Here is a 13,158-nt window from a genome sequence, read left to right as displayed (position 1 = left end):
AAAAGCGACTGTGGGTGTCTAAGACAATACAGATAATGGGTGCTGTAAGACCAAATATCCTTCAGTCAAGTGCTTGGATGTGTCTGGATGGCAAACAATGAAACAGTTGGAACTGCTCATGCTTGTCGGATGATCAGACGATCCTGTCTACTGGTTGTCTGTTGAGGGCATCCTAGGCCCAATCACCTTCTGTGCATGCTCTCACTCATCCAGTGGCCCCAACATCTCTTAACGGTGTGGCTGGGACTTTGTCGGTGGGACCATTCAGCTTCTCGCATTCCAATAATGCGCTCCTGTCAAACTCTGTCTACTGGGCAAAATCTCTTTGATTGTATCGTAGAGGCGTCTAGTGGTCAACAAGCTCTACACAAGTGGAAAAAGAGGTCCATTACACACAAGTAGCCTCTGAGAGCCTTTTTATAGGCCAATGGTGGAACCGCATTTTGGGCCTCAAGTGGCAATACCGTGCCCAAAATGTGACAGAACTGGACTTCACCTGTAGCAGTCTCCTTTCCTGGGTACTAGCAGAGTCTTATAGTAGTCAGATAGCACCATAACTTACATTAGGCCTGAATTATTAACAACTGGACAGTTAAATAAGTAATAATATAAATCTTGTATCAACACTAGTAGGTAACAAAGATGCAAGAATAGTAACTCACCAATAGATCGCAGGACCAGAATGGTGATGGTAATCAAATGATGGCACAAACAGATAACGGTGACCATAGTCTGATCATGGAGCAGATGAATGATGTTGATGGTTTTCACATAATAAACCTGACAATAACTGACCCTAATTCTAGCTTTCTCTTAAGTCTTCCACTAATCTATCCCTGATGTTCACCCTAACACCAGACACCAGTGTCCCTGAGTATCCCATAATATATCCCTATTGGAAACATTATCTGAAATATTGACCCTAACGAGCAATTAAACATCACTAAGACCCAAAAACAAGAAAACCAAGCTGAACTGAGCTGAGCTAGGAAGCAAGACAAGGCAGATACAAACAGAGAAAAGGCAAACAACAAACTATAATGTGAAGAAGAAAGGACTGGAATAGAAATAACCACAAGAATAACAATACATTGCCCAGCAACACATGTAGATTAGAGTAAGGATGTAAGAAATACTGTATTAAAATACACATAGCTTACACTATAACCCGCAACATATTGCAGAAGCCCGAAATATTTAAAGAGTGGCTACCCAGTCAGGAACTCCTCTCCAAATGAGCCTCAGCTCCAGCAGGTGGTCAGATGACCGACACTGATAGGATCAGCTATGGGTCATTTGCATAGCAATTGCCCAACAACAAGCTAGTAGAGAGAAGAGGATAAAACAGCAGGTGCATTCCTGCTGATCAGAACAATCATGATGTTTTTTATGCCAAAAAAATCACGCAAAAGTACTGGCCACTTGGTCTTTCCCTTCCTTCCAACTTTCTGTCCACTGCCTGTTGTCATGTGAAATCTGTCTGTAATAGCAGAGATGCTAAAATGGATTACAGGAAGTGGGGTTGTAGGTTGCTTGTTGCTACCTCATACTGCCCATAGACCTCTATAAAGAGGAGAGAAGGGGGGAGCTGCTGGAGCGAGACAGAGGAAGACTGACACAGAGATAGATTCTAGTAAGTGTTTTTGCTCACCCCAGCGCTGGATTCACAGCTGCACTGCTCAGTACTGCTGTGTAATGTCCTCCTGTTACCACCTATTGATGGTGTGCTAATGAGAGATAGGGGAACTATATCTCCTCTTTTCTGTGTGCATTGTATGGGAGACATCATAGTAGCTATCTCCACCCACCAGATTAGAGATTACTGAAAATGAGATTTAGAGCCTGTGGAGGGGAAAACATGAACGTGCCATATACAAGTTATATGATGGCCATAAATAGTGTAATTCCTCTCATACACACAGATGGCAACTTATTCTGAAAAGTAAGGTACGATTTAATAAATCTGTTATGTTTTCTATTGAACAATCTAAAGTTATCTACTCTTTCACCTGTGCGTTTTTGGTAATGTTTAAAGCTATATCTTCTCTCTTTATACAGGTCAGGGTGGCGCCCCCTATAGTCCAGATGGCCAGAACATTGGGGGATACGTTATGGATGGCCAGCAACACATGGGAATCCGCCCACCAGGTGAGCTCCGGCGCAGTTACACTGGGAATAAATAAGGGATTCATTCTAGTTAGTGGGGTGCAGAATAATGCTGACTGGGTAGGGGGTGGCATCAAGAATGACTAATTCTAACATGTAGGACAGTAGTTAAGAACCTGATGGTCTGCAGCCGTTGTGAAATCAATGACCGTATCAGTCTATCCTTGTCGGAGCGGACCAGGAATTGGAGTCCCGTCAGGTTGCAGACCATTTATAGCGATCAATATTCTGCATAAGACACCAGCCTATTGTAAATGTCCAGAATCCCCACTGGAGTATCCATTTTTGCATAGTTATTTGATAATGGATTACTACTATTTCGGAGATCAGGTCCTACTGTAGTATGAGAAGCCGGTGAACTGACTTTGAAATGCAATGACGGCCACAGTGACTTGGTATTTAATACTTCTAGTACAAATGTGCCAACTGCAGAAAATTGTTATAGTAGACTATGAGCCTGTAAATGGGGAAGGCCTGGTGACACACTGCATGTTGGCGCTGGTGGTACCACCATGGTCTTCTCGTGGACTTAGTTGCCTGTCTTCCCCTAGGAGCGATGGGAGGATTAGGCATGGCCGTAGGTATGGAAGGGCAGTGGCACTACATGTAACCCTCTGCCATCTTTCTGGTACTAGGGATGTAAGTAAATATTTATATATATATTTGTCTTTTGACCTGGAAGGGGGAGGGCCGGGTGCCTGTCAGTCACCACTTTCCCCACCCACTCTTCTCATCGTAAGCACATGTCACCCCTGTCATGTAATGAGTGAATGATAACGTGTGTCACATGCATGACCATCACTGCATGTGTGTTACCCAGGCTGTGAGTGGAATGGGGGCACAAACGTCTCTTGCACAAGATACATAATTTCATGCTTCTCCAGCTGTTTTGAAACTATAAGACCCAGAAAACCGCGGACGGTGCCAAATGTCAGAGAATGGCGGACTTGTTGTTTCATAACAGATGGAGAGCCACAGGTTGCAGTACATCAATTTGTACAATCTATTAGTTCTCCAATACAGATTTCTACTTAAAGTGATCCTCCAGTTTCAGGGCCGGAGGGGGGTGGAGGTATATTACCTGCAGTTGTTCTTCTCTGCTGTCCCTTCAACCCATTGGTTCCCGATCCCGTTATCAGCCATCCAAGATGGCAAACACAATCTGCAGACTTTCTAATCCTCCACGGGTAGTGATCAGCACTGGCCAATTAAAGAGCAGTGTATTAGCTAGTTACACAATTACGGTGGCCAACTTGGATGGCTGAAAACAAAACCCGAAACCAGTGAATCAGAGGGATGGCATGGAAGAACAATGGCCATCTCCGCTCCCAGGACAAAACACTGTCCCGAAACTGGAGGATTGCTTTAAAATAGAAGACCTCTGATTGGTGTCACCATTTTTTTTCTTTACAACTGTTTACACCTCATCGATTTATAGGAATTTTACATATTTTTTTACGTTTACCCTTAAACAAAAACTCCAGTAAAAAGTCCTGGTAAATCTAGGTGACCATTAATATGGCCGCCCTCTTCCCACAAATAGTCACCCAACTCCCAAACTGATAAATCTTCCTAGTTGTGCAGCAATCTTTCCTTGACTCTCATGTTCTGGCATAACTGGGGAGATTTGCTGTTTATGATGGTAGGACAGCTCCGCGACCGCCCCCGCGGGACCTGGAAAGGCAGCCCGATTATTCTTCACACCGCTTTACCAGGAACAGATGTAACAAAGAAATAGAGAATTGGAATTTTGATCTAATGTATAGGGAAACAATCGTTAAAAATTCTCCATTCCCCCAATTTTAGAGAATGTCCCTTTAAATGTTAGGAACAAAGCCCCTCGGTCTCTTTTTGTTGTGTAAGGGGCTTGGGTCAGGTCCCATAAACGCCAGATCCGTAGTCACCAGCCGTTATCAGGTGTAAAAAATAAATGGGGGCTGAAACTTTAGGTATAAGGAAGGAATGATAGACAACGGGGAAGGGGCCGGGGGTCTTCCCTGTGTCTCCATGCAGCAAGTAGAGGGGGGGTTGGGGCTGCGAGGGAGAATTAGCTACAGAAGATGAGGACACAGGACCCCAGCAGGAGCTAATTGATAGGCAGCAAACTAAATAGTCCGTCTATGGCGGCGTGTCGAATCGTAGTGACTGCGCAGGTATGTAGATTTTTCTGCTTCCGAGCGGTGCTTTATCATGGGTCAGCGGAGGGTGCACTACACTACAGCGGGAAGTATTTCATTTTATAAATGAGGGATAATATTAACCCTCTGTGACGGCTGCGGGGAAAGCTTCCATTGTACTAGCTTCAACACTTAGAGCGAAAAATCAGCCAAGAAGGTAAACTCCCTACAAGCTGGATTTAATCCATTTTACGTCCATGTATAAATGTATCGCCCTCCTAGATGGCCTCATTGTAGCACTGCTCCCACAGCACCTAGAATGGGCTGTGAGCCACAGGTGCGGGGTGTTACAGCTCACATTGGCGCCATCCATGTTCTTTTGTGTCTACAAGAGGAGAGGCAATGGGACTGTATAATGTGAATGAAGACTCATTGGGTCCCGGATCTCAAAAACAGTGGCCTCTAGCAACTGGTACTGCCAATAAGAGTCCGCGTTTCATTTCTGCAGTACAGTATAAAACATGAAGGTCATCCTCTTAAAGTGACCCTCCAGTTTTGGGACAAAATTCTGTCCCAGGAGAGGAAGGGGGGTATTATACAGTTGGGTTTATCGGTCATGCCTCCAATAGGCCAGTTCTGTCCCCCTCAGCAATTTTCTGATGCACACTGTATACTGCTCTCTGATTAGCCAGTGTTGATTATGTGAGCAACTCTGGCCAATCATGGAACATGTATAATGCATGGGTAATCTAACACTACCAATGCACAGTGAGTGATTAGGTAGCCTGAAGATCGTGGCCACCTTGGTTGGCCAAAACGGGACCTCGATCTTATGGCTTGGAGGGCGAGAACAACAACTGCAGGTAATATACCCCCACCCCCTCCGGTGCGGAGACAGATATTTATCCTGAAACTGAAGGGTCACTTTTCTATATTTTTTTATAAATTGGGTCCAACATCTTGATTCTGCACTGTGTATTTTTCACATCCCACTTTTCCTCCCAAACTTTGGAAAGAACATTTTGATTGCTCATAATTTCTTGTTCTCCGCTGATGTTTTGCATTTTTTTTATTTAATAAAGTTTCAAAAACTTCGTACGTTAAACATACATCACAAAATTTTTGAATGTCTCATTTCCCTGTAAAGACCTCCGACTTTGGGGGTAGATATATGACTGCATACATCTTACATAGTTATGCGACTTGTTTAAATGTAGCTGAAAAGCTGACAATTCTTTTGTTCCTCTTTTGGCTACAGGCTTCCAAGGGATCCCAGGGGATTACAGTGCGGCCCCAAGCTCTATGACCATGGGATTCCCACCGGCCGGTTACACGCCCGCAATGCCCCCGCACCCTGCCGGCCTCCGTCACGGACCGTCTTTACACTCCTACCTCCCCGGGCACCCCCACCACGCCTCCATGATCTTGCCCACAGGCACCTCCCCTCACCACTTGGTGTCAGCGCAAAGCCCGGCAGACGCACTTCTGAATGGTCAAAACATAGACATTCATGCTCACTAACATTCAGCCATACCGGGTGTCAGGGTCATAACATTTTTATCTTTTCCTCCAGCTTCCAAAAAAAAACAAAGCCTTTGAACAAATCCTCAATTCTAGTTGGACTCGTTGCCCCTCAGAGAGGGAAAAGGAAAAAGTAATACCCTCCAGCCGAGGAGCGGCTGCAATGAGGACAAGGATAAGAAGAAGGGACGTGAAAGGAAAGAAAAACGAAACCCTCTCTGCCGTCTTCCTAAATATGTCACAGTGTGGACTGAAGAGCTGACACTCGGTGTGAGAAAAACACTCATAGCTCTGGGTTTTTTAATTTTTCACGCACACCCTCCTGCCCCACAATTCCCTTTCCTTGGATGGACCAACATGGAACTTGAGTCTACGGACAGATGTGACTGAAGTGCGAGATCATTGAAACTTTTTTGTTTTGTTTTTGTTTTTTTCTACGCCATCACTTGCAGCAGGGACTAAGTTAAACTTGTACATTTTTTAATTAATATTATAATTATTTGGGTTGATAAGTGTATTGTTTTACCTGTTTTTTATGATAAAGAAAAATAACTTGAAAACAAATTCCACAGTGGATGTATATATATATAATTGTATAAATATTTATAGCACTCATAAACTGCAGGGTCTAGAGGAATGCTTCAGTGGATTTTTTTTTTTTGCTTCTATTTCAGTCTCTAAAGGCCGAGTTCACTGGTTATGTCATAGATGGGCACTCACAAAAAGCCCGGACCCCTTTGGTGGTTTTGGAGTTGATGGTGCTCTGTTTTGAATGCTGTGGTGGTATTTGGTGAGACCCAATCTCATGAACCTTCCACCAATGTCACCGGATTGACTCCTAAAATGTAACTTTTTTTAAACTTTTCCATATGAAATTAGTGAGCTGCAAAAGGACCAACAAACATATAACAGTATGGAAGGTCAGAGGATTACCAACCACTCCTTACCTGGTTGATGTAATTATGGATCACCAACACAGACATAGAAAGCCCCTACATTGTGTATATATATTGATGATGGTACACATCCCAATGAATGGGAGACGGTCTATGTCTACACCCCTAACAGCTCTATGGGTATGCTGGGTACACTCATTTTGTGTTGTAACCCACAGAAAGTTCTTTTCTTTCAGTCCCTATGATGGTAGGAGCTAACAATGTCACTTTTCGATACTCCTATAACATATATGAGATTAGTTTAGGTGTAATTTCCCTTTAATGAAGGTTAACACTACCTTCTGCAGTAGGCTCTAGGGCAGGCTGCATGGCTGACATTTAATGAAGATCGATGTGGACCCCTATGTTTCCATCCTACAGTCATTGCCGGACCACAACAAAATGGAAAATGTTCCCTCTACTCCTGATGAGCAAGCACAGTGTCCATCTAAATCATTTTCTGTCTACTGGGTTCATAAAAATATTGAGGCTTTAGGAGCATAGGTAAAGGCTTACGGACGGGCCTCGAGTAAAACTTTACATTGCCCCCCGCCCAAGAGTAATAGTAGTCCTTCTACACATCGATCCCACACCCCCCCAAGGGACCTTCCCCATGGAACAGAATTATTCCGCAACAGGCAGTGGAATTTGCAACTGTGGAAATCTGCACCCAAATCCACATCATACAGAATTGCTGGCAGAATTCTGTCATTTTTTAGTTCCGCATCAAAATCCACGAGAGCCATAAAGATTTTGGTGCAGAATTTTCTGTAGGGTGGCAAATTCCACTGTGTCCTGTGGAAAAACTCTGCCGTGTAAGCAGTCCCCAAGTAATACTGGGCCTTCCATGTGTTGTCCCACCCCTGAGGGATCAAGTAAAACTGGTCCCTCTATGGGTCATCCTCCCGCCAGCAGTAATAGTGGTCTCTCTACTATGTGTCCTTGTCCCACAGCAGTAAAGGGGTCCCTGTATGCACGGTTCCTCTCTAGAACCCCCCACCCCAGGAGTCAAAGTGGGTCCCTCTGTGCGTCCCGTGTACCTTAGTTAAGGTACTCTTAATCTTCTTCTTTGCATGGCACAGGTGCACAATGCAGGCTGCATACTACTCCCCTTCTTCTCAACTCCAACAGCTCAGTGCTAAAGGGAGTGAAGTGGACCCAGCACTGCAGCCTACACAAGCTGACATTCGTGGTGCACCAGTGCCATGTTGTGCAGAGAGCCAACAAGATTGAAGGTGCAGTGCAGTTTAGGGGTCCGGATGCAGTAGCAACCCCTATAGCTACACCAATGATAAACTGTATGTCCAAATGAATTTCGCAAACATCGTCTTGATCATATATATAGCCTTGTCCACTTCCCAATATAAGGGCTTATGCACATGGACACCATTTGTGTGTTGTCTGATGTTCACGGAGCCCCACATATTACTGCAGCATACGGCGATGGTTCATGTGAAAAGTCTCACGTCTGAATATCCTTATTAGCTATTACATGTCTTTCGAGTCTACTTCGTTGTGGTCTTGGACCACAGATGGACAAGATTTGCACCCATGTGAATAAGCTTAAACCCTCTGAAGTTTGCCATTAGATGAATCCTACTGACCGTCTACTTTGTATGGAGTCATCATGACTGTCTTAGATGTTGGGGAAAAGACAAATTAGGGATGTTGGATTTCACCATGTCAGACTCTTTACTGTTGTACAACAATACGGAATGTATTACCCAAACCTACATATTAGAGAAGAATATGGGAGTAGAGGATTTTCTGGACGGAGGTCACTTTTCAGATGTTCCTCCATGGTTATAAGGTTGCAGACCACTGTACTAAGTGCTAAGCTGCTATCATAAGAGTCAGTTCGTGGTATATTCGCCTGTACTTATGCACTCTCAGCCGATCCTTGTTGCCATGTTTATATGGAAGTCGGTAGATAGCTGTGGGCCGATGTGTTGCTCATTGGGTCACATTTATCAAAGTAATTGTAGTACAAAAATGGTGTAATACTTACTGAGGAAACAACTCCCACGCATCATATGTATGCACAGCATTGTGATTTAGGATACATATTATAGAACGCCACATGGCTAAGCAATTCACAGACGTTTTGCCAGATTTATTATAGGTGAACGTCTACTTGGGATGGAATCCTGGTGTACAGGTACGACAGTCGTGGGGCGGAGGAGAAGTGTCTTGAATGCTTTGAGTTACAAATGCAACAGATAGTAATTGCTATTTTGCTTTTGTTGCAGTTCTAAATTAACGACTGGCTTTCCCTTTGTCGTTTTTATGGCCCTACTGAAATATGTCCTCCACTGTGCATAAAAGTGTCAAAAATGGCTTCTACACATGAATGCAGAAGCGAGTGCCTTCCCCAGCCCCCCATCATCTTTATCTCCATCAAACAAGGATGTGACCACCATAATCTAACAACCGGTCTCCTTTTCACCCTCTGCCCCTCATCGTCTTTTGCACCTGCCAAGTACAGTGCCAACAATGTATTTTTATTTGCCCGCAGGGACTTGGATGGTGACAGCCCGTCTAGTTCCTCCTACTATGCTGACCTACAGGTCAGTCTGCAGCCACTAATTATGGGTGGCCTTACAACATTAGTGTTTGGATGAATCAATCTCCTGTTTGGTCTGCAGGGACTTGTATGACTTGTCTTCCTGTGGAATGGGGAAATATTTTTTTCCTGTTCACAGGTTTTCTCAGTGCTGGATCAGGCGAGAGTTTAGTTTCTGCTAAGGGATCACTGAGCCCAATGAGTCCTTGTATTATTATCAAGGGGGAATTGAACCAACGGGCTGATGGTTTTTACAATTCATATATCAATTTCTACTGTAGTAAACGCTCTCTGTACTCCACCACCGAGGGGTCGTCAACTTCTGAGTCAATCATTTACGTTGCCTTGTATGAAGATCACAAGTTTTAGAATTTTCCATTGTATTTTTGGGTCTCCACAGGTTGATAGCCATCATTACACCATCCATTACTCATTTTTTTAAAAACCCTAGATTGTGTTCGTCACTCAAGTGCCCCCAAAAAATTACAAGCCCTCTCCAAAAGAAAAAGGGCCCTACTATTTCTGAATACAAAAGGCTGTGAAAGAATGAAGGACGGGTGGCTTCCCCTTGCTAAAGTTTAAGTAGAGCCTGTCTGCACTTTGGAGTCTTCCTAGGCTGCCACCCCTGCACCCCTTTCCCAGAGCTCTAAATACTTTATACTAATTACACCTTCCAAAAGAGACCCCAATGCAAAAATACAATGGTACCTTATGATAGAGTGCTGAGGAATATCCTCACATTACATACATATGGGAGTCCCTCAGGAAGCCAGTATGTATCCACTAATGAGCCATCAAGTAGAAGAATTTGATACATACCAAATTCTATGATGGCAGCACCAGTAATGATGATGCTATAAAGCTTCCCTGCATATAAGAAAAATATCCCTCCCTTCCCAGGACGGACAGAGATGCCCATCCCTGTCAAATCCACAGAATGAATTATCATGGAAGGCATGAGGTCCCTGTCACCGGCATGGCAGATAGTAATTAACTAAACACCAATAAGCATATCGGTGAGCTAAACCATAGATCCCTGCACAAATGGAGGGAGAGTGGGATATAGAGATTACTCTTGACACGTTTTCCCAAAATGTATTAATTATCAATCAGACCTGTCACAAGAGTGACATCGATGGGATTCGGTCAACTGGGACTTAAGCCCACTCATAGGTTTCCATTCGTTGCAATAGAGAAGTGGCCATGGATGCACACAGTACCAGACATTGACTCTTAACCTAAAGTTAAATTCCTTTACAACTGAATACAATGTGATTGACTCGGTTATCAGCCTTTCAGGACTGGCAGGAGCTGTGGGATTCATATTACTGCTTTAAAGACCCAAAATGTGGTTGTTGGAAGCTTAAATTTAGAGTATGAACTAAAAATCCGAATATTGTATGTTGCTGTTGGGAGGCTACTCCAGTGATGCCACCTTGGTCATTCCCTTGGGAAAGTCCTTACTTTGATATGTTGCATTTAGGATGGAAATCTAACAATCCTTTAGACTCTGCCCCCCCCCCCCCGCTTTAGCCCAAAGTCAGTTCTGATAGTGACACGGGGTCCACTCGCTGTCCACTGACTAGTATGTAATGTGAAGATATGTACAAAGATGCCAACTAGTGAAAATAATGGGTACAATCCACATTAATTCTTACTGCAAGTTGGGTGCCCACCGCTTGCATCATGTAATATAGTTGGTCAGACATCTGCCAGTCCTCAAACCTTCAGAGTAGTTGAGACCATTGCAAAGAATACGACTATTCCATTACAAAATGTTTGCAATATTGATCCCAGAAGTGCTTGGTTGGGGAGTCCAAAATTGTATCCAAGGGTAAATGGAGGATGTCCTGGCCCTTGGAGAGTCACTAGTGATGTCATGTAAAGGGGTTGTGAGAACATTTTCAAAGATAAGCTAACCCATGATCGCTTGATTGAGTTGGATTTAGCTGCTGAATACCCCACACCCCTTAAACATCTCACAACAATTGAGATTGGGTGTAAGAAGCTGACTGTGAGCAGGAAAGTAAAATTCAAAGATGCTTTAGGTGGAAATCCATTGCCGTGTTCCATCCCCCATCGGAGCTGCTAGTGAGGGATACATGTGAGAGCTCTCAATTACTGGTCCTTCAGGCACTATTTGACCTCTAGTCATACTATAGCAAAAAATATGTAGGCCAAGCATTAACAGAATAGAGAAGATGTCTATTACAAGCAAATAGCTCTCTGCTTATATGACGACAGGAACATTGGTCAGCAGTGAAAATCTTTCTGACTTGAAAATAGGTATTTCTAATCATTTCATCACGGAAGAAACAAAAATTGAAAACCTTGAGTTCGCTCTTGGCTCTGAGATGTCGCCCATTTAGGTTAGACTCATGAAGAACTTTGTAAAGGGGATGAACCAGGTGGAGACGGTTTTCAGGCTCATGAGAAAGCAGTATGGAGACATTTAAAGATGTTGTGCATGGCTTCCTGGGAAATCGAAGAGTTGACAACTACATTGAGATGATGAATAAACTTCTAGAAAAGTCCCATCGATTAGGTTGCAGCAGGTCACTCAAGATCCATTTCCTACATTCTCACTCGGACTTCTTCCCTGACAACTGCGGTGCCGTGAGTGACCAACAGGGAGAGCGATTCCATCAGGATGTATCGAAAATGGAACGAAGGTGTCGGGAAAATGGAAGCTTCTCTGCTTGCGGACTACTGGTGGACAGTGACAAGAGACGCCCCAGAAGAGGAGTACAAGCGACTAGCAAAGAGAATCCGTTCACGTGATTGAGCCCTTTTATTTGAAATGGGTGTATCTAGAGTTAGGCCTACTAAACAAAATATGTCCCAGTCATCTTCCTCAACCCAAAATTAGGGTAGTTTAGTTACTATGAGAAAGAAAACATTTCATAGTGCATTTTTGTTGTCCGGTGTAATCTGACCTGCGGGCTTGGCTGCTCGGCTGTGGACGCATATCCAGTTGTACCGCGACCAACGGAGAGGGTCATGGAATATCTCCACAATCCAGTCAGTAAGAGTGTAGACATTTCTTACTGATCCAAGCTTGTCTTAGAGCATGGCCCTCACTGTGCCTATCGCAGGTATATTTTGTATACAGACACAGGGCTACAGCCTTCATAATGGACTGATATTTCTGGGATGGATGCCAAAAAGAGAGGGGAGATAAAACGGTTTGGAAGACCCGGCAGAGCAGAACCTGAGTCTAAATATATCCTAGAGGAAGAAAGGAGCAGATGTGCCGGGTCAAGGGATGACAGAAGAGTTCATCAGACCCACCACCACTGCAATCCAGCAGGATCACCAGATTCTCCGCACTGGTCAGCTGTCTTATAGAAATAAAGAATCCTTGGGACTCCAATTTATTAAAGCCGAATCGCTGAATTAGAAGTTCCTGTCCGTGATGCAAATATGTATCAAAACTCCCAACTTTACATATAACGTACAGTACTGGGATCTCTTTGGCCGTTCCCCCCCCCCCCCTCCCCATCCCCCGACTTACAGGAGGCCTTTTCCCAGCTGTCAAAAGGGAGCCAACTCCCATCATTCACCCCTCCTGTTATAAATGTTATCTTAAAGGGATGTGTCAAAAGAAAATGCCCTATTATATAAATCACATTTTTTGTTAAACATATTTAAGAGTTTTTGGTGATTTTTTTTTATTTTCAATCACAATCTATATTTTTTTTAAATTCTAAAATCCTGCATTTTTCCACTGAGCACAGAACCCGCTAATCGTCACTTCCTGATATTTGTTGAGAAAACTTTGCAAAAGTCATCTCACTAACATCACAGGCAGGATTACACTGAAAGGTCACAATATGTGATCATCTGTGACTACCTG

General features: G+C 43.7%; 1 protein-coding gene across 3 annotated transcripts in view; it reads left to right on the top strand.

Moving 5' to 3' along the window:
* Positions 1 to 6,368, top strand: part of MEIS3 (Meis homeobox 3) — a 45,424-nt gene extending 39,056 nt beyond the window's left edge. Inside the window, exons 11-13 of one of the 3 annotated variants that reach the window (XM_066581975.1) lie at positions 2,059 to 2,148; positions 2,721 to 2,805; positions 5,542 to 5,677. In XM_066581975.1, coding sequence (XP_066438072.1) covers positions 2,059 to 2,148; positions 2,721 to 2,776 — 146 coding nt within the window. In that variant the 3' untranslated portion in view covers positions 2,777 to 2,805; positions 5,542 to 5,677. Of the gene's footprint in view, positions 1 to 2,058; positions 2,149 to 2,717; positions 2,806 to 5,541 lie in introns of all 3 variants that reach the window. The other 2 variants (XM_066581974.1, XM_066581972.1) reach the window with 2 other exon arrangements.
* The last annotated feature ends 6,790 nt before the right edge of the window (positions 6,369 to 13,158 follow it).

The sequence above is a fragment of the Eleutherodactylus coqui genome, chromosome 10 (assembly GCF_035609145.1).
Source record: "Eleutherodactylus coqui strain aEleCoq1 chromosome 10, aEleCoq1.hap1, whole genome shotgun sequence".
NCBI classification, from domain to species: Eukaryota; Metazoa; Chordata; class Amphibia; order Anura; family Eleutherodactylidae; genus Eleutherodactylus; species Eleutherodactylus coqui.
Note: the sequence above shows the minus strand (reverse complement) of the source record. Positions and strands in the feature narration are given on the sequence as shown.